At 44.3% G+C, this 18,565-nt stretch overlaps 1 protein-coding gene across 1 annotated transcript in view; it reads left to right on the forward strand.

Moving 5' to 3' along the window:
• Positions 1–18,565, forward strand: part of LOC138297008 (calpain-13-like) — a 511,734-nt gene that overhangs the window by 343,524 nt on the left and 149,645 nt on the right. The window contains exon 19 of the mRNA XM_069236526.1: positions 4,622–4,672. Within this exon, the coding sequence (XP_069092627.1) occupies positions 4,622–4,672 (51 nt within the window). The remainder of the gene's footprint in view (positions 1–4,621; positions 4,673–18,565) is intronic.

Below are 18,565 nucleotides of genomic sequence, written 5' to 3' on the forward strand. Positions count from 1 at the left end.
AGAGTTTGATTTGAATTTAAGTAAAGTGTTATGTTAAATGCGTAGAGTCAGTAGGGCATCCCTCCCCTCCTCAGGAATAAAACTCCCTAGGCCAGTTCCCCAATCCTTCTCAGGGATCCTGCGCTCTACTAGAGCCTTCTCATATTCCTTTAACCACTGACGTATGTCACCCCCCTCTTGGAACCTAGGTACCAGATCTATGGGTATGTGAGGAACATCTTTGCTACAGCACCGTACATTGCTGCCACCACTGGACTCCACCTGCAGCGCTGGTCAGTCCAGAACCTTCAGACTGCGCTCTAGAGCGAGTCTTTCTCTGGCAAAGGCCCTCTCTGCCTCTGCCATTCTCTCCTGTACTAAGGCCTTCTCTACCTCAGCCCTTCTCTCCTCAACAGCTAGGCGCGCTAACTGCAACTTCAGGTCCCTCTCTTCCCGCCTATCTCTTAGCTCATCAGGCGTCAAGGAATGAGAGGTAGCCCTGTTTCTTACACTGGACCCAGCAAGGGACTCCCTATCACTGGGGCCTTCCCTGTCAACTGGCGTCCCCAACCGGTCATTCTCACCCTCCTGATCAGTCTCTCTACCACTCTCTAGGGATGAGGTCTGGGAGCCCTCCCATTGGGAACCCTCGCTACACTCAGGATCCTCTGGGTACCCCCTACGCACACTCCCTCCCTGGGTAAATGTCACAAACCTTTCAAAGAAATTCTGAGATCTCCTGAGGTCCCCTTCTACAGGCAGCCCTCTCTCTCTACAGAACCCCTCTAATTCCTCCTGCGTGTAAAACGGCAGGTCCTCTAAATCAAAGGTAAGCCCCATCTTGAAAAGGTACAAGTAACTCAAATGTGACAACCACAATACCCAAGCGTGAGAACTGAAAACAGGAAAAATGACCAAGGAGAGAAAGTTAAGAGAAGCCAAACATGTGATGGTCTAAACGCAATCCTTGTAGTGAAATAATGAGTCACAATGGTATTGTGCAAGCGCAAGTCCTATCCTCACCGCTGACTTCCAATGTTAGAAATGGGGTTTCTGGTTGGCTAGGGTATGAACCTCAGCCAGGCAGAACTTACCCACTCTAGTCAGGGCAAGGGAGTTACACGTCCAAGATAACCCCTGCTCACCCCCTTGGTAGCTTGGCACGAGCAGTCAGACTTAACCCGGAGGCAATGTGTAAAGCGTTTGCACAACAGACACACGCATGTGACGCAATATCCCCACCACAAAGGAAACACAACACCAGATTATATGAAAATATACTGTATTGTACACAACGTAATTATCAGACCAACATCACATAACAGTACTATCCTGCTACCTTAGCAGCTGTCAGAACGTTACACTTTAGTTACTCTGCAAACTAGCAGTAGTCACACATAACACACAGGTTACTCAGTATTCTGCAACATAAGCAGTAGTCAGGAAACACGTTATCACATTAGGACACTTGTCATAAGAATATCATAAAACGCCCATAGTAGGAACATTAGAAAATCTATGGCAAGTTAGGAAAACATATTAGCAAGTCATGCCCATAAAAGGAACATGTGCACCCATATGTAAAAGCATCATAGTACAGGCAGGTAATATAACACAATTAATAAAGTCTGTAGAAAGAACTTTAGATTATCGGTATATTGGTCCCTTTAGAAAGTACCTGTTTTGATGAAGAGGCACTTCCAGTGCCTAAAACGAATAATGGGGCCCCCGTCACTCTTCTGCGCAAAACGGGGGCCTCCCTAAACCTGGCAGATAGAGAGGGGCGGCACGCACCCTCTCTGATTCCTTGACGGGCCCCTTCTGGGACCCGTGATCATTGGGGGGCCAAGTCAGGGAAATCCTCTGGGTAAGGAGGGGGGCGCCACGCACCCCCTCCAATCTGCGAGCGGGCCCCTCTGGGGGCCCGCAAACTCCTGGGGTCTCCCGGGGCCTCCGTCGGCCCTTTCCGAGGGGGAGACCCCTTTAGTGCCAGGCTGGCCCACGCAGGGGCCCTGAGGGGTCTGGGGGGGGCAGCGAGCCTCCGATGAGGCTGCCGCCCGTTCTCCAAGTGGCCGAAGCCTTCTGAGGCTTCTTTAGGCGAGGGAGAGGTGTCCTCCTCTCCCCTCGCCCTTCCAACGGCGACGGAAGCCTTTCGAGGCTTTTCAGGCGAAGGAGGGGCTTCCTCCTCTCCCCTCGCCTCCGATGAAACTCGGGCCCAAGGCAGGGCCTTCTGGTGCCCCGGGGGCGCTCCTCGGAGCGATCCCTACCCCGGGGGCACCGCTAGGAGCAGGCTTGCTCCTGATTCTTTAAAGGTGGTTTTTCTCGTGCCCCGGGGGCACAGAGTTGAGCGCGATCCTCGCGCTTGGAAATAAACAATTAACCCGGCTGCGGCGGTGATCCGGGGACTCAAAACACAGCGCTTTTCACAGCGCTAAAGTAAAATCTGCAGCCTGGGCTGCGGCGGTGATTCTTCCTTTGGCAAAAGAAAAGCGCTTTTCAAAGCGCTAGGAACCATCTAAAGCCCGGGCTGCGGCGGTGATTTCTTTGGGCAAAAGAAAAGATAGTTGCAGGGGTCAGGGGCCACAGCACCCTGCCCCTGGGAACAATAATCAAGGAGACGGTACAGGGCTGGTGGGTCCAGCTACAGGCCAGCACAAGGGGTGCAGTTGGTGGCAGTTCCTCCTAGTGACCAGGCAGGTCATAGGTCAGCACAGCAGCAGCAGTCCAAGGCGGTTTCCTGGTGAGTCCATTCATCAGCGTTCTGTGTCCAGTTTCAAGTTCCAAGAATGTTCAAATTGTGGGGAAAATTCCCCTGTACTTATAGTCCTTTTTTACAGTGTTTTACAATGATAGGGAGAGGAGGTTCCAGCCAGTTACAACTGGTACTGGGAGTGCCCCCTCTCTCCTTTCAGCACAGGCTCCAAACATCAGTGGGGGGTTAACGACCCTATTGTGTGAGGCCATGGCACAGCCTTTACAAATGTAGGTGTGCCCCACCTCTCCCTTCTCTCAGCCCAGGAAGACTATTCAGCATGCAGATGCACCTTGGTGACACCTCCACCCTCCCTGTGTACAGGCTGTCTGAAAAGTATGCACAAAGCCCCAACTGTCACTCTGCCCAGACGTGGATTGGAGTCAAGCTGCAAAACACCAGAATTATAAGCACAGATAAATGCGCACTTTCTAGAAATGGCATTTCTGTGATAGTAATAAAAAATACACCCACACCAGTAAGCAGTATTTATTATCACCATCACAACCATACCAAACACGCCTACGCTACCCCTCATAAATCAGACAATACCCTTTACACATAAAGCAGGCTATTTCTAATGCAATCCTATGAGAAGGCAGCACTCACAGCAGTGAGACACCAAGTTAGGCTGTTTGTCACTACCAGGACAGGCCATGCAATATGGCACATGTCCTGCCTTTCTACATACATGGCACCCTACCCATAGGGCTAGCTAGGGCGTACTTTAGGGGTGACTTACATGTAGTAAAAGGGGAGTTCTGGGCCTGGCAAGTAAATTTAGATGCCAGGTCCCTGTGGCAGAAAACTGCGCACACAGGCCCTGCGCTAGCAGGCCTGAGACAGGTTTGAAAGTCTACTTCAGTGGGTGGCGCAAGCAGCGCTGCAGGCCCACTAGTAGTATTTAATTTACAGGCCCTGGGTATAGAGATACCACTGTACAAGGGACTTATAGGTAAATTAAATATGCCAATTAGGTATAAGCCAATCATACCAACTTTAGATGGGAGAGCACCTGCGCTTTAGCACTGGTCAGCAGTGATAAAGTGCTCAGAGTCCTAGAGCCAACAGCGAGAGGTCAGAAAAACCAGGAGGAAGGAGGCAAAAAGACTAGGGATGACCATGCGTATGGCCAAAAGTCCAACAAGCACCATTCAGAGTATATGTGTGCTCCTACTCATGTATCCTTATATATATATTTGTTCAAATTTTTCTCTTTTATAGGTATTTACAGTGTAAATTCAGTTGTACTCTTTTCATACATTCCAGTGGACACACTTCCTAAATCATAGCTAGTCCGGACTGATTTCCTGCTTAGTACACAGTTGTAATGCCATTTTCTCAACAAAAAAGGTTTTGTCCTTTAAAGACACCCCTTTGCCCCTTCGAAATATGGAAATATACCCTTCGCTTTAACAACCTGGATACAGGCTATCTATTATCTTCTCAAGCAGTTAGATCCTCCCCTTTACTGGGTGAAAGACATTATGCAGTTACGTACTTTGTGCTCACCTCCCAATATCTATGTTGTTTTTCACCTAATTTTGCATATCCACTGCCCACACCGTACATTTAATTTCCCTGCCGCATAACTCTAAATTTCTCGTACGTAAAGGTCTAAGTACATAGCCAAAGGTTCTGCGAGTATAGAAACACAACTCAGTGAATCTGGGCTGTTGTTTCAGTTGTAGAAATCCAACTTCAACGCCATTAGTTGACTCCATACGTCGTTAAGTATCCCATAAAATTATCAATAATCTTAAATGATTAGATTTTAAGCTATGTGATAGTCATATCATTAGCTACACAGTCTTAATTTTGGCCATGTCTGATATGCGGTAGATGATCAACAACATATTTACTATTTATTTGGTCCTAAATGTATTTCAGAATCCGGAAGAAAATATTGCTGAACAAGTATTTTCACAATATGCTGATATGGTATGTAAAAGAAACTTCATTCCCTCATTTTGCCCGTATAATCACAACGCATCTACACCTATATTTAATAATATGTAGATATATCATTTTCTCTTATGTTTTCGAATATTCATTATAAAGTAAGTACATGAGATGTACAGGCTACATACCGCAGCACAATCTTCAATTATGACTATCAATAAGCAACTTTGTAGTGCCTTTTTAAATTGAGCTACAAATGATATTTCTTGAGACAGATATGCACTCAATGATGTTCTATATCAGGTAGGAAATATCTGTGACTAATCACATTACAGTCTCTATGACTATTGTAAATAATTGTGCTACTTAATTTTTCGCCGTTTTCCCTTCATCGTTGACTTTAATGTGAGATCCACTGTGCAAAATCTGAATATTGCAGATATCCATACCAAAAAAGATATGAAAACCTCCCGTAAGATTGCATAGCAAAATATGTTCTCCCTAAAAGAGTGGTGAAAAACTAAAATAATTCCATTGTAACTAATCAAGTATGATCTGCTCCTTATCCAACTAATAGTTGTACTCACACGCCCAATATTTACCATACGAAGAGTGTGTAATAAGATCATTCACAACATCTGCATTATGCATCATAGATTACTGGCATTTAGCCCTTCTTGAAGAATGTTTTCGTTCTGCCTGTTGATTTTTACAATATGCTCAAGATATTTCTGTGTTCCTTAATTTTAGCTGCTTTCATTTGGAGGCATAGTCACTCTCGAGTCTGGTCCGAAGATCTCGCCATGATGACTCCTGTCTGGGCACAGAGTCTGAAAAGTCAAGTCATTAGTTATACTAACAGGAGGCTTGCTTTCTATCTTCGTTATCTTTGACTATCAGCTTTAGTACTAGTGAAGCAGCTAGACCTTACAGAGGGATCTTACAAATGTTGAGAAAGGCGCCTGCTCAAAAGAACTCTGTAAGGTTCCCACCTAGAATGCTACTTAATCACGTGCAACCTACTTGAATCACAATTTCACATCCTGTGACCAAGAACCTCTGACTGCACAGGAAAAGCACAAGGACGTCGATGTAAAAAACAGAAGTCTTACCAAAAATAAACGTTCCTACGATATTCTGTCACGTGTCTTTAATGAATATGGGGCCTAATGCACTAAACTTTGGTTTGCAAAAAACGATCACGAAATGCCCACTGCCTTTTTGCATAACACATCCGATTTTTCGAACTCGCCTTGGTACTGATAGGTTGGTATGCAAAATAGGGAATCCGAGGGGGGTTGCAAAACGACATGCCTAATTAATATTCACTAGGTATGTAGCAATTTGAGATCCCCTATGACTGAGAGCATTCCCAGGAATGGTGGTCTGTAAGCGACAGCACTATCACTATGACTGCACTCCAAAACAAAACGACAAACCTTTTGACCCTAAAGCAGCCCGTGTTCCATTTTGGAAAGCTTCATTGGGCGCTGGCAGTGGTCCCATGGGTTATTAACTGGTACCACCTAGTTTTCCACCCAGTTCACAAAGTTGAAGCAGACCAAAGGAGGCCCCTTCCTCTTTACAAATCAGTTGCAACACAGCTTGGGAGTCCTTAACTGGCAATTGGCTTGCAACGTTAATTACAAAAAAAAGTTACAATTGTTAAGGAACGCCCCTTCCACAACTCTTCCAAATTGCTTTTGGGTAGGTCTCACAGAACCTATTATCAAGTCTGAAAACCGTTTCATATTCATAAAATGGGCTTTGACATTCAAAACGACCCTTTTGTGTTTACATAGTCCATGCAGTACTTAATTTGAGCTGGTGGTTGCTGGTGGGGGGCACCCGCACTTATTTTTGGGGGTCGGCACTTAATTTTCTACATCAGGCTTTTACTGTGAGCAAAAAGACACATGGAAAAGACAGAGGAAGGTAAGGACAGGAATGCGTCACAAAGGGAGAAAGCAGAAAGCTGAAGGAGTGAGCTGAAGGGGCAGGGATTAAATGGATTAAAGAGTCCTAAAATGGCTTTAGGATTACGCTGCCTCAGTATTCTATGATCACCCATTTAAATGCAGCAGCCTCGTGTTTCACAGGAAAGCTTTGGGCTCCGGCACGTTTTTATTTACTGGCCCCATGTTTTTTTTCTAAATTTAAGTGCATGTATTTGAACACACAACTTTCAAGTGTGTGTGGTCAGCAATGCCCAAGAAAACATTTTCAATATCTCCTATAATATACTAACCATGTTGCTTTTATCCCCAATAATACATTAAACATGTTGCTCTTATTCGCTGTTATTTTATCATCCAATTTACCCAGCTATAAAGCTGTAAATGTGGAAAGACCTACCATTACCTTGTAACATAGTACCTTGTTTTCTTTCCCGAGATTATATGTGATTACAAATTTCAAAAACATGGATTCAGTTGGAGATATGTTGAGTTACGTGAAAGAGTTGTATCAAAGATTAAGTAAACAAGAAATTACATCTGACATTTATCCAGTTTTCCTAAAACACAGTTGAGATTTGAAGCTCCATCCTTCTGTAACTGATGACCTATTTGTCAAAGCTTGTTGACAAGTCTTTCATTACCTCTGTCACCTTTGGACCAAAATAAGTATTTGTTCAACTGCTATTACTCCCAATTCCTGATTCAAGGACATTACTGGAGTCATTTTCTCATTTATTGAACACCTCATCGCCACATTGTTCCTCATCAAACCTGTCAGTTTCTTCATCATTTGGTACAATAAACCTGATTCAGACCGAAGCTGCGATTTCACGATGAGTTGAAGAAGGTCAACACTATTTTTGTCGTCAAGAGGAATGACGCTAAATAAGATCACTAGAAGTCTCCAGTTTTGTATAAGGAGTGGGATACTCTTCAAACACCTGCCCACAAAAATGCAGTAGGTTCATAGGTGACCTGCATCAGACCCTTTCAAGTAGAAGTTGGATGTTTGTCCCAGTCCAAAGTTTCAATTTCAGACCTAAAACCCTTGAGGAAGTTGACATTTTTCAGACAGGCGTGGTTCGAAGACTTATGAATACCATCTGTTTTTTTTCCCTTTTTTCTCAAGGAGGTGCCAAAACGCTGGCAGTGGCTCCCACCGAATTTGTGGCACCTCCTCGGGCACCAAAGGGAAAAACAGGTGTTATTCCTATGCTCTGGAAGAAGCAGTATTACACAGATAGTTGGTGCTAGCAGACCATCATTCATTGCCTCATTAAGCATCAGTTCATACTACAGGACACTCACACTTAGTGCCTGTATAGTTTTACAATCTGATAGCGCGTCAGAACCTTGATAAGTTAACTTACAAGGAGACACGCCTAGGCCTATGAACCTTTTGACCACGTTCGGAGACTTCCCAGTACGAGGTGTCTTTCTCGCATCACAAAATCAATATCTCAATAACCCAATCAATCTCTTAGTAACAAATCAATAAGATAATCAATAACATTTAATAGAAACCAATAAAGCGAACCCACCACGACCCTTCAGTCATGAATAACCACACCAATTTAGTTAAGAGTTAGAATATATATATTCCCTATTATTCACAATCTAATAGTCATCTCTGTTAATCTCAATTAGTAATCAACTTCATTAGTAACTTTTCACATACATAATCTAAACCCAGTTAATCAACGCATAAGGAATATTCATTTAAACTTTAATACATCATTAATGAGAAGTAATTTGGCAAAGTCTCAGAATACAAGTTTCAACAAAGCAAGAACTCAGTCATTTGTCCATTTGCGTCAGAATTTTAGTGAACACCTTAACTAACCTCGAATTAGCATCAGCATGTTGGGCTTCATGCAAAACGATTTAGCAAACACAAATTTGGAAAACATCTAAACTATGGCCTCTATCAAAAGTGCAGTTGGTACCTAGAAAGAAAAGGCAAACAGACAATTACAATTTCATCAGATAGTTACCCATCCAAATGAATCAGCAACCAGCGTCACTCTTCGTCCTCATGACATCAGTTGATTCACCATCAGCAAGAACAGGGACAGGGCAAAGTCTCAATATGGCATAGTTAAGAATAAGGCCATTCCCTCATAAAGAGGAGAAGTAAGTATCAGATAAGAGCAAACAGAGGATGGTTTAAAGTATCAGAGCAGCTTCCTTACACAATATATTGGAAGCTTTTCATGTTAATATTAATTTCTCAGTAGAATGGCAAGGAATGGTGAAGAATGGCAAAGTGTCCCAATAATGGCTGATTTCTCCTTGAGTGATGCGATTATATTAAAACAGTCAAACTAGTCCTTAATTTCCCATTGGATCAATTTTGGTGCATCATTATCTCTGTCCAATAATTCTCCGCGCACCTTACTAGAATGTTCCACAGAACACAGTTCTCATTCAGTTGATTGGCTCCTGTAATTGACGTCTTCGTCGGGTGGAATGTCAGGTAAGAAAGTTACACTTTACGCTCCAGTCAGTAATCCCATTGTCTTCGCCTGGTCTAGACAGCCTTGTACCAGTTACGAATTACACTGTTGCATTCGACAAGAATGTCTCCTTGAGCAAGTCGGGACTCATGAGAAAGAATTTACTACCGCTCCACACACATATCTCTAGCTTCTGGAAAAGTACAGCTTTGTGTCCTTCAGGTAAGCAGCACATTGCACGTTAGAAAAATACAGTTAATATGAGACCAGGCAGCTAGGCCCAGACCCTCGCTAAGCTAAGGCCTAGTAATTTAGTTTAGCAAACCCCTAATACATGACTCTAATTATAATATGCTAATACAAATTCATACATTAGTACATTATTAATTAATCATTAATACGTTTCATTAGTCTCCATATACATGGGTGGCCACTCCCCGTGGGCACATTTCAAACGTGTGCATTATTTTCTACGTTAACAATTTTTCTATGCAGCTTCATTACACAATATATTGCAAGCTTTTCATGTTAATATTAATTTTAAAATCACACTCCAACAATACCTCCTCTGATGACTCTTGTCATTACACAAACCTTTCCCCTTTACATTTTACATCCTAGAATTCTTTCATTTCAATTTCTTCTCTTTTAGTTGTTCCCCCTGTGATTTTGCGCTGAATAATTTTTCCCTTTGTTTTTCTTCCCTACTTGTAGTGCATCTAGAGCTAACTTCCCCTGTTCCCTGATCGCACTGTAACTCTCACTACTAGCAAAAGCTCGCTGCTGCAATCCTTTCTCCAATTTACCCTTCAATGTCCTTCTTCTATCTTCCGTGTGATCTAAAAAGCTTTTCTCTACAGGTGTAAGCAAGCATGTCAAATTATTGCGGTGTGCATAGGATGTACTAATTGTTAATGTCGCCTCAAAGAATCCCTTAACTAGCTTCATGCTATAGTACTTAGCTACACTACTCAAATCCTCTATGATAGGCACATAAGAAAACACAAGGTTGTGATTTGAATAAAACTATTGAATCTCTTCTTGACTATAGATTCTTGTTAGTAACAGACTACAGCTTATCCCATATGTTAATGGCAAACTATGATAGGTAACACCCTCTTGTACCGAAACAGGAATCTGTGTACACACACATAACAATCTCTCGCATCCATAGTGTCAACATACTCACTCAGCAAGAGATAGAAAACATTAGTTGATAATTACCCTTGTGCGTTAGTCCCCTCATGTAAATATTTAATATCTTGCTCTAACCTCTCCCAAGCTGTTAGTGCAGTGGCGGTCTCAGAAATTGTAGCATTGTTAGTTCCACTCTTACCCACCAATGGCATACCACAGTCACACACACGACACCCAAACCAACACCCAAACATTTACAACACCTACTTCCTCTATTATCATCTCTAGTGTTAGCCATGATCTGTAAAGAATCAGAAAGTGAAGGATAATTAGTTCAAACAACAACCAACAGAGGATGGTCAGCAAAGTTAAAGCAAGCGAAAGTCTTTCTTCAGCAATTATTTACAGCTTTCACATTCACTCCCAGGATCCTTGTCAATTCAGGTTAGCAGCTTGTCAAAATCGGTTTTCAAAAGTCAATTCAGGTTAACAGTGTCACATCCGGTAAGTTATCAGTCTCTTTTTCTCAATTTTTCCTTAATTCAGTTCTTATGCCAACTCGATCTCTTCGGCCAGATTCAGGTACCAAAGTACTGACCCGGAACTTCTCGATCAAAGCAGAACGCCAAGAACTCTTGTTGCCATTTAGCTGACATTGCATATGCCCATTCAGGACCTGCGTACCTTCTGTTCGCTACCCTCTTTCTTTTCAACTTGCGATCGCCTTGCAATTCTCCTTCACTCAGATCTTCTCTCCTTGTTGTATCAACCTCTTTCTCTACTGCATCTTCGACAATCACTTTCCCCTTTTTTACTTGCAACTCTGGCCACTTATCTCCTTTCAGTGTCTCTCTGATTTTTGATCCTTCCTGTGGCAGCCCTTCGCCCTCCTCTGACTCTATGGTGTTTTCTCTTGATGGACCTGCAGTTTGCTCAGGAGGAGTCTGGATACTCTGACTCTCTTCCCGCTCAACTCCTTCGCCTTCTGGGACTGTCAGGGGCTCTAACTCATTTCCATAGTCGTCTACTTCTGGGAGAACCTCCTTCTGACTTGGCCCTCCTGGTGCTTCAGTTGAGATAGGCTCACCATCACCCCTCTGAGTCTCCTCTCCTTCGTCTCTTACTGGAGTGACCAAGCCGTCCTCAACGGGCTCTCCTTCTGTCTCACTCTACGGCCCTGAGACTTCCTTCTCTGTTGTTGGTACTTTCAACAGCTAAACTTCCTCATCAGTTGGACTAGTCACCTTTTTCGTTTGACTGGCATTGATCCAGTTCAGAATTCCTGCACACTTCACAGCAGTAGTAGTCGTTAGTATTACTTGATATGGCCCTTTCCAACACGGCTCTGAACACAAATTCCTTACGTGTTTCTTGATGACAACCCAATCACCAGCTTTCAGGTTGTGCCCTGGATCATTTATCGGTGGCAGGGTGGTAGCTTTCACCTGGTGAGAGAAAGAGCGGACCACGTCAGCCAGACCCTTGCAGTAGTCCAACACCATATCATCCGTGATATTCACAAGAGCATTCGCAGGCACTGCGGGCAGTCTCATAGCTCAGCCCATGAGAATCTCATGAGGAGATAGTCCTGTTTTCTTGTTTGGCGTATTTCTCATTGACATTAACACCAAAGGCAACTCATCAGGCCATTTCAAATTCGTGGCTGCACACATTTTTGCCATCCTCGACTTCAGGGTACCATTCATCTGCTCCACTAGTCCTGATGCTTCAGGGCAGTAACTACAATGCAACTTCTGCTCAATGTTCAATGCTGCACACAGTAGCTTAACCACCTCGTTGTTGAAGTGACTTCCCCTATCTGATTCTAAGAGATCGGAAACCCGAATCGTGGTATCAATTCCCTAAGCAGCAACTTCGCTACTGTGAGACTGTCATTCCTACGGTTAGGGTATGCCTCAATCCAGTGACTAAAGATACACACAATCACCAACACGTATTTCAAACCTCCACACACAGGCATCTCAATAAAGTCCAATTGCATTCTGCTATATGGACCTCCTGCTCTCCCAGTGTGGCTCAAATTTACCACTGTCCCTTTCCTAGCATTCATCTGCTGACAGAGGATACACCTATGACAGAGCACTTCTGTAGTTTGTCTGAACTTCGGGTTAAACCAGTCAATTATGAACAGCCTGACCATGGCATCTCTCCCAATATGTGATTCTCCATGGTAAAACCTTGCAAACTGTGACAGGAGACTGTTCGGCAAGACCATTTTCCCCTCATCTGAAACCAACAAATCATCTGGTTTTTGTACACATTGCAAACCAACCCAAGAACGCTTCTCATCTTTGCTGGCACATCCCTGTAATAATCTTAATTCTTCCAACGTGTCAATCACTCTTAATGCGTAACCTGTAAATGTCTCATTTTCTGTTTCAGGTAACAATTCCCACTGATCCTTAAACGATATACAGTTCATTGCGCAAAACCTTGCGACTTGATCCGCATATCCATTTCCCATTGAAACAAAGTCTTGTGATTTCAAATGAGCACTACATTTCATCACGGCAATTTCATGAGGTAACTGAATCGCGTGCAACAACTCCTTAATTCTTTCACCATTTTTCACTGGAGAAACAGAAGAGGTCAAGAAACCCCTCTGTGACCATAGTTGGCCAAAATCATGAACAATTCCAAATCTGTATCTGCTATCAGTATAGATAGTCACCCTCAATTGGGCAGAAGCGTGGCAAGCTCTAGTAAGAGCAAACAATTCAGCCACTTGAGCAGAATATACTCTCTCAAGCCAAGACGCTTCCAACTTACCAGAGATTGTACATACAGCATATCCAGCTCTCAGCGCTCCTACTGAGTCTCTTAGACATGAGCCATCAACAAAGATAATTTTGGCATTTTCTTCCAATTGGGTATCTTTAATATCGGGCCTCGGTTTGGAGCACATTTCTGTTACCTCAAGACAATCATGATCTACATCTCCAACATCTTCAACTTCTGTGTTTTCATTTGGAAGCAAAGTTGCCGGGTTCAGCACTGTACATCTTTTCAACGTTACATTTGGTGACCCCAATATAATCGTTTCATATTTCATCAGTCTTGCATTTGTCATGTGTTGCGTCTTTGTGCGGGTTAACAGGATCTCAACTGAGTGAGGGACCATGACTGTTATAGGATGTCCCATCACTATGCCTTCACACTGTGTAAGGCTTTGACCAACTGCTGCTACTGCACGCAGACAATCCGGTAAGGCTGCTGCAACTGGGTCCAAAGTAGCTGAAAAATATGCTAGTGGTCGGTTTACACCTCCATGGACCTGAGTCAGGACAGACAAAGAACATGCATCACGTTCATGACCAAACAGAACAAAAGGCTTCGGGTAGTCAGGCATACCTAAAGCTGGAGCCCCGCACATGCTCTCCCTTAGCTCAGTAAACGCCTTCATTTCTTTCTCTGACAGTGTTATGACATCTGGCCCATCTTTGACTGTCAGTCTCACCAATGGCTTGGAGATGACTGAGAAATGTGGGATCCACTGACAACAGTAGCCCACCATTCCCAGAAACATCCTAACATCTCTCTGTGTCATTGGAGGATTCATCTGTAACAGGGCAGTCACCCTCTCCCTGGATAACTTCCTCGACCCTTTCTCAATTTGATGACCTAAGTATTTCACCTCTTTCTGACAATATTGCAGCTTCTTTGGGGACACCTTGTGCCCGCTCTTTCCCAAATGGTTCAGTAAGGCAATCAAATCATACTTGCACTCATCCCTCGTTTTGGAAGTGATTAACAGATCATCAATGTACTGCACTAGAGTCGATTGAAAAGGCAATTCCTTCTTCAGTATTTGATTGCGTATGAAAGGTGATTCCGAAAACCCTTGAGGAATTCGGCACCAATTGTAGACCTTATCCAGGAATTTGAAACTGAAGAGAAATTGGCTGTCCTCATGAAGAGGCACAGAAAAGAAGGCTTGGGACAAATCAATTACTGTGAACCACTCTGCATCGCATGGAACCTGGAACATAATCACAGCTGGATTTGGCACCACTGGGCAACATTTCACTACTATGTCATTAATCTTTCTCAGGTCTTGGACAATTGGAACCTTCCCACAGGGCTTTCTCAGCCCCATTATTGGTGAGTTACACGGACTGCTCATCACCTCTTTCAAGACTCCCTGTTTCACGAAGTCTGCAATCAATTGAGCCACCTTTATGAGAACATCTTGCATCATATGGTACTACGGTACCTGGGGAAACACAGCATTTGGCTTCACACTGACTTTAACTGGCTCTGCTCCTTTAATCAGTCCTACTTCCTTGCCTGTCAAATCCCACACTTTCTCTTGGTCTGTTCCCTGCAAGTCTGCCGGGAGATCAGCCACTGTGAACATTGGGAAGAAGTTAATCAGAGGATACTCCTCATCTGTGGTCTCTCTTTCGGGCTCTGAAATCTGCCCATCATCCCCTTCATCATCACTGTTTGTCTGAACCTCAATTCTCTCATTAGAACAGGTGATCGAACACCTTGTCTTGCACAGTAATTTCTTCCCACTAGGGACACAGGACTCGAATTGCAAACTACAAACCTGTGCAGTCCCTGAAAAGTGCCAAGCTCAACCTGAACCAGATCTGTGATCAGGTTTGTCAGGAGCTGATTTGCCACTCCTACCACCTTAACTGTATGTCCCGAAAGGGGCAGTTTCGGAACCTCTGCACTTCTGACTTTAGAGCGTGAAGCTCCTGTGTCAACCAAGAATGAAACCTTGTGACCCATTACCTTTCCTTAAACATAAGCCCCTCTCTGATCTACTTCTAGGGACGATGCAAGCCTGCACTCCTCACTATCTAAACTCTCACCTGACCATTCATCGTTCATTCCATTCTCACCACGCAATGGGAATTGTTGCACCTTGTTATTTTGACTCTTTCTTTGACCTGTGACCTGTTGAGGAAGCATCACCTGTTGCTGTTCCATTGGCGCTAAGGTAAATTGCATTTGCTGTCTAGGTACCATGGGAACCTGCTGTTGCATTGGCTGTATCTGCATCTGTTGTACACGTGGCATCTGCACCTGCGGCATGGGTTGAAGGCTCTGCATCTGAATCATGTTATTCTGAAAGTTTGGATTAGGACCTCTCAACCTTGGTCCCTTCACATTTTGAAATGCACTGATATCATTGCTTTGTTGAACAACACCCTCCTGCACCATCATGGGACACTCCCGCTTCCAATGTCCAACGCCACCGCAAGCATGTCAAGGTAACATCTTCTTCATCCCCTGCACATCATTTTGAACCACTATAGTATTCAAGTTTGTGCTTCTGTTCACAAAACCTCCTCGATCTCTGCCTCTCACTTGTGCCTGAAACATCCTGTTTCCTTGCGGCTGTTGCACCATCTGTTGTAGACAACCTCCCTGCATACCTGACTGTGCTGCCTTAATTTGCATTACCATTGCTTTCAGCTTCCTTTGCTTCAACTCAATCTTGTCACTACAGTACTTTGCATACTGCAACACCTCGTCAATCGGCTTCGCTTGCCAACAGATCAAATGATTCTTAATCATCTGACTAATCTCAGGTCTCAATCCCTTAACGAATCTGAACACAAGGTGATTCATATCCTTCGCCTCAACAACTTCTGTACCACTATAGTGCTTGAACGCTTTCAACAACCTCTCATAATAGGCATGTATCGACTCTTTGGGTTCCTGTGCTGTCCGGTCAATCTTTTGCCAATCAACATTCTGCGGCGAAACTCTCTGTTTCAAGAATTCAATCACCTTATAGTAGTACTTCATCACTTCAGGAGACGGTGCTCCAGTGACTCTATCCCTTGCCGGTTCCGCAGCTGGCCAATCCACACTCCTTTTGCACTCAAACCACAGATCAGCTGGAACTATGATCTCACAGAGAGTATTCAGGTCTTCCCAGAGACATTTCACAAGCTTCACAAACCCATCCATCTGCTGATACCACTCTATTGGCTTCTTCCTCAACCTGGGGAAGTCATTCGTAAATGACAGGATATCACCTCTGGTCCACGGTACATGGACAAGAACCCCTCCAGCCGTCTCTCTCATCGGTAGCATTTTTACCACGCCTACATCCTGTGAGGCTTTAGGTGGCTGCTCTATGCAGTCACTTTTCCTCTTGTCTCTTTTCGTCGCCCATCTGCCTTCCCACTTCTCTAAGGCTCCCCAAACCTGCAGTATTTCTTTAAGGTGTGCCTTTATCCCAGTAGACCTCATATGCTCAAAATCCTTAGGCTCAAAGTCTAACCTGTAACTTCTCTTCAGATGTTTAGTACTTTGTAAGTCTATTCCATATTTATCTGCCAAATTTGCCAACCTCTGGTGCACCCTGCTCAAATCTGCTTCCGTGTATGATTCTAGCCTGTTCACTCCCATGCTCCCTTCATCTAGTTCTTTTGCCTCATGCCCAACCTCACAAAATTCAGATACTCCTCTCCTTCCGACCTCCCTGCTGCTGCAGGAGTAGTCTGTGGTGAATTCAACTTGTCTAGCCAATCGTTCAGTTGTTGCGCAGTTAAACCTTGCAAGGAGATATTCCCAGCCTGCACTATCGGTGTCTGCGGTACGTTTGTACTCGAGATCTGCAGAGTCAGCAGTCCCAAACCTGACTGTCTCATGGCATCTGGAGGAGCTCCAATCAGACTGAAGTCTAATAATGACCTAGACCTTTTGAATGTCGGTTCCACTGGAGTCTCCCTTGAGAGCTCCCTGCGAACCCTCCTCTTGTCATCTCTTGGGTCATTATTCCCTGATCAAATACACTAGGTTTCGCCTGTGCATACAATGGTACTGGTGGGCCAACTGTGATGGGCCTGGATATGGCGTCTGGCGTCTGCCTGCTTCCCAAAACCTGTGGAGCATTAACTCCCATATTCTGGTTCATTACTGGGGCTATGGCTGACTGCGGTCCTGTGACCGAAGTGTAATTCAGAACCATCTGTTGTTGTGGCTGGGGCAGTAAAGGTGGAGTTGGCTCGGTCTGAATCAGCTTTGATCTATTATATGTCGGATCTGATGGCACCATCAAATTCGTGGTAGTCTCTAATATTGGGACTTCAGGCTAAAGCCTCTGAACCTGTGGTGGCTGGAGCTGAGATTGCATCCCGGGGGCCGTAGATATACTAGTACTACTCTGCACCGGAACTGGTGTCGAGACAGCACTAACCTGTATCGGATTTACTGTCACCTTGTTCTGAGTTGAACTTACAGGGCCTGTACTAGTACTCGGTCTGTTGTCATCTATTGCATATGGCGGCGGTCGGTCATTCACTAACTGATTAAGGAACTCATCATCATCTGAGTCATCCATTTCTGACCAGGGCTTCTTAGCCTCTTTGTCTTTAGAAGAACTCTTGTCAGTCTTAGAAGTGGCCTTTCCCTGTTTGTTTTCATTTTCTTGAGCTATTGCTGGAAACATCCTGACCCCATCTATTGTTTCTCTCCTCCAAACTCTCTGTGCACTGTCCCACCTAGCCTCCGCTAGTGTCTTTTCTGCTTTCCTCATCCTCCTCTCAAATTTCAGTTTTTGTTGTCGTATTGCCATCAATTCCCAAATTGCTAGAGCCTCAACCTGTGCTGGCCTAGGAGGTGGCTTTAGCTCATTTAGCTCCCTCTGCAAATTTTCCCAAATTCTTATATTGAACGTTCGGTGCTACGGAAACGCCAAACATCCTTCTTTCTCTGTCGCTTTGCACCATTGCTTTACCCAAAGACATGGCGCGACTCCCCTTTCCTCCATTACGGCGTAAGCTGGTGTATCCTCTGGCGGTGTAACCTCCCCTACACTTACGGTAATATGTGTATCTCCCCTCAAAGCGCTCTTTAAAGCCTTGAAAAACTTCATTTTTGTGTCTTTTATTTCTTTCACAATCGAATCAGGAAGTGACTTTGATTCCCAGAACTCTCTTCGCTTGCCTTCTCAACCAATTGCCTCTCACGGACGGCTGCCAATCCGTGCGCGACCCTTCTCACTAACCGACCTGTCCCAGAGACTATGTCGTCACACTCACACACTGCGGCTGACAAAGTCTTGTGGCTTGCCCTCCTCGCTCTTGATTCACACAAATCTAATGTAATACATTGCGAGCACCAATAAAACTCAAATTTGCCGGTTTACTACAGGAAGGGGTAACACAATCGCTTCAGAACTTTACAGAGATTTTGCTTGCTCGTTTTTTCGAGGTGAAAATCCTTCGACCGGGGTAAACTTGGATCTTGAATGGACGTTCTTGGAGCCCTCCTCGGATACGCTGGCTAGGAGGTGCCGGTCAACTTTCTACGTTCGGACGTGGTCTCTTTTTTGGAGATTTTCTTCACTGGGACGAACCTGCAAATCAGGCCGGGTCGCGGTTGAGGCAAGC

The sequence above is a fragment of the Pleurodeles waltl genome, chromosome 5, assembly GCF_031143425.1.
Source record: "Pleurodeles waltl isolate 20211129_DDA chromosome 5, aPleWal1.hap1.20221129, whole genome shotgun sequence".
NCBI lineage: Eukaryota > Metazoa > Chordata > Amphibia > Caudata > Salamandridae > Pleurodeles > Pleurodeles waltl.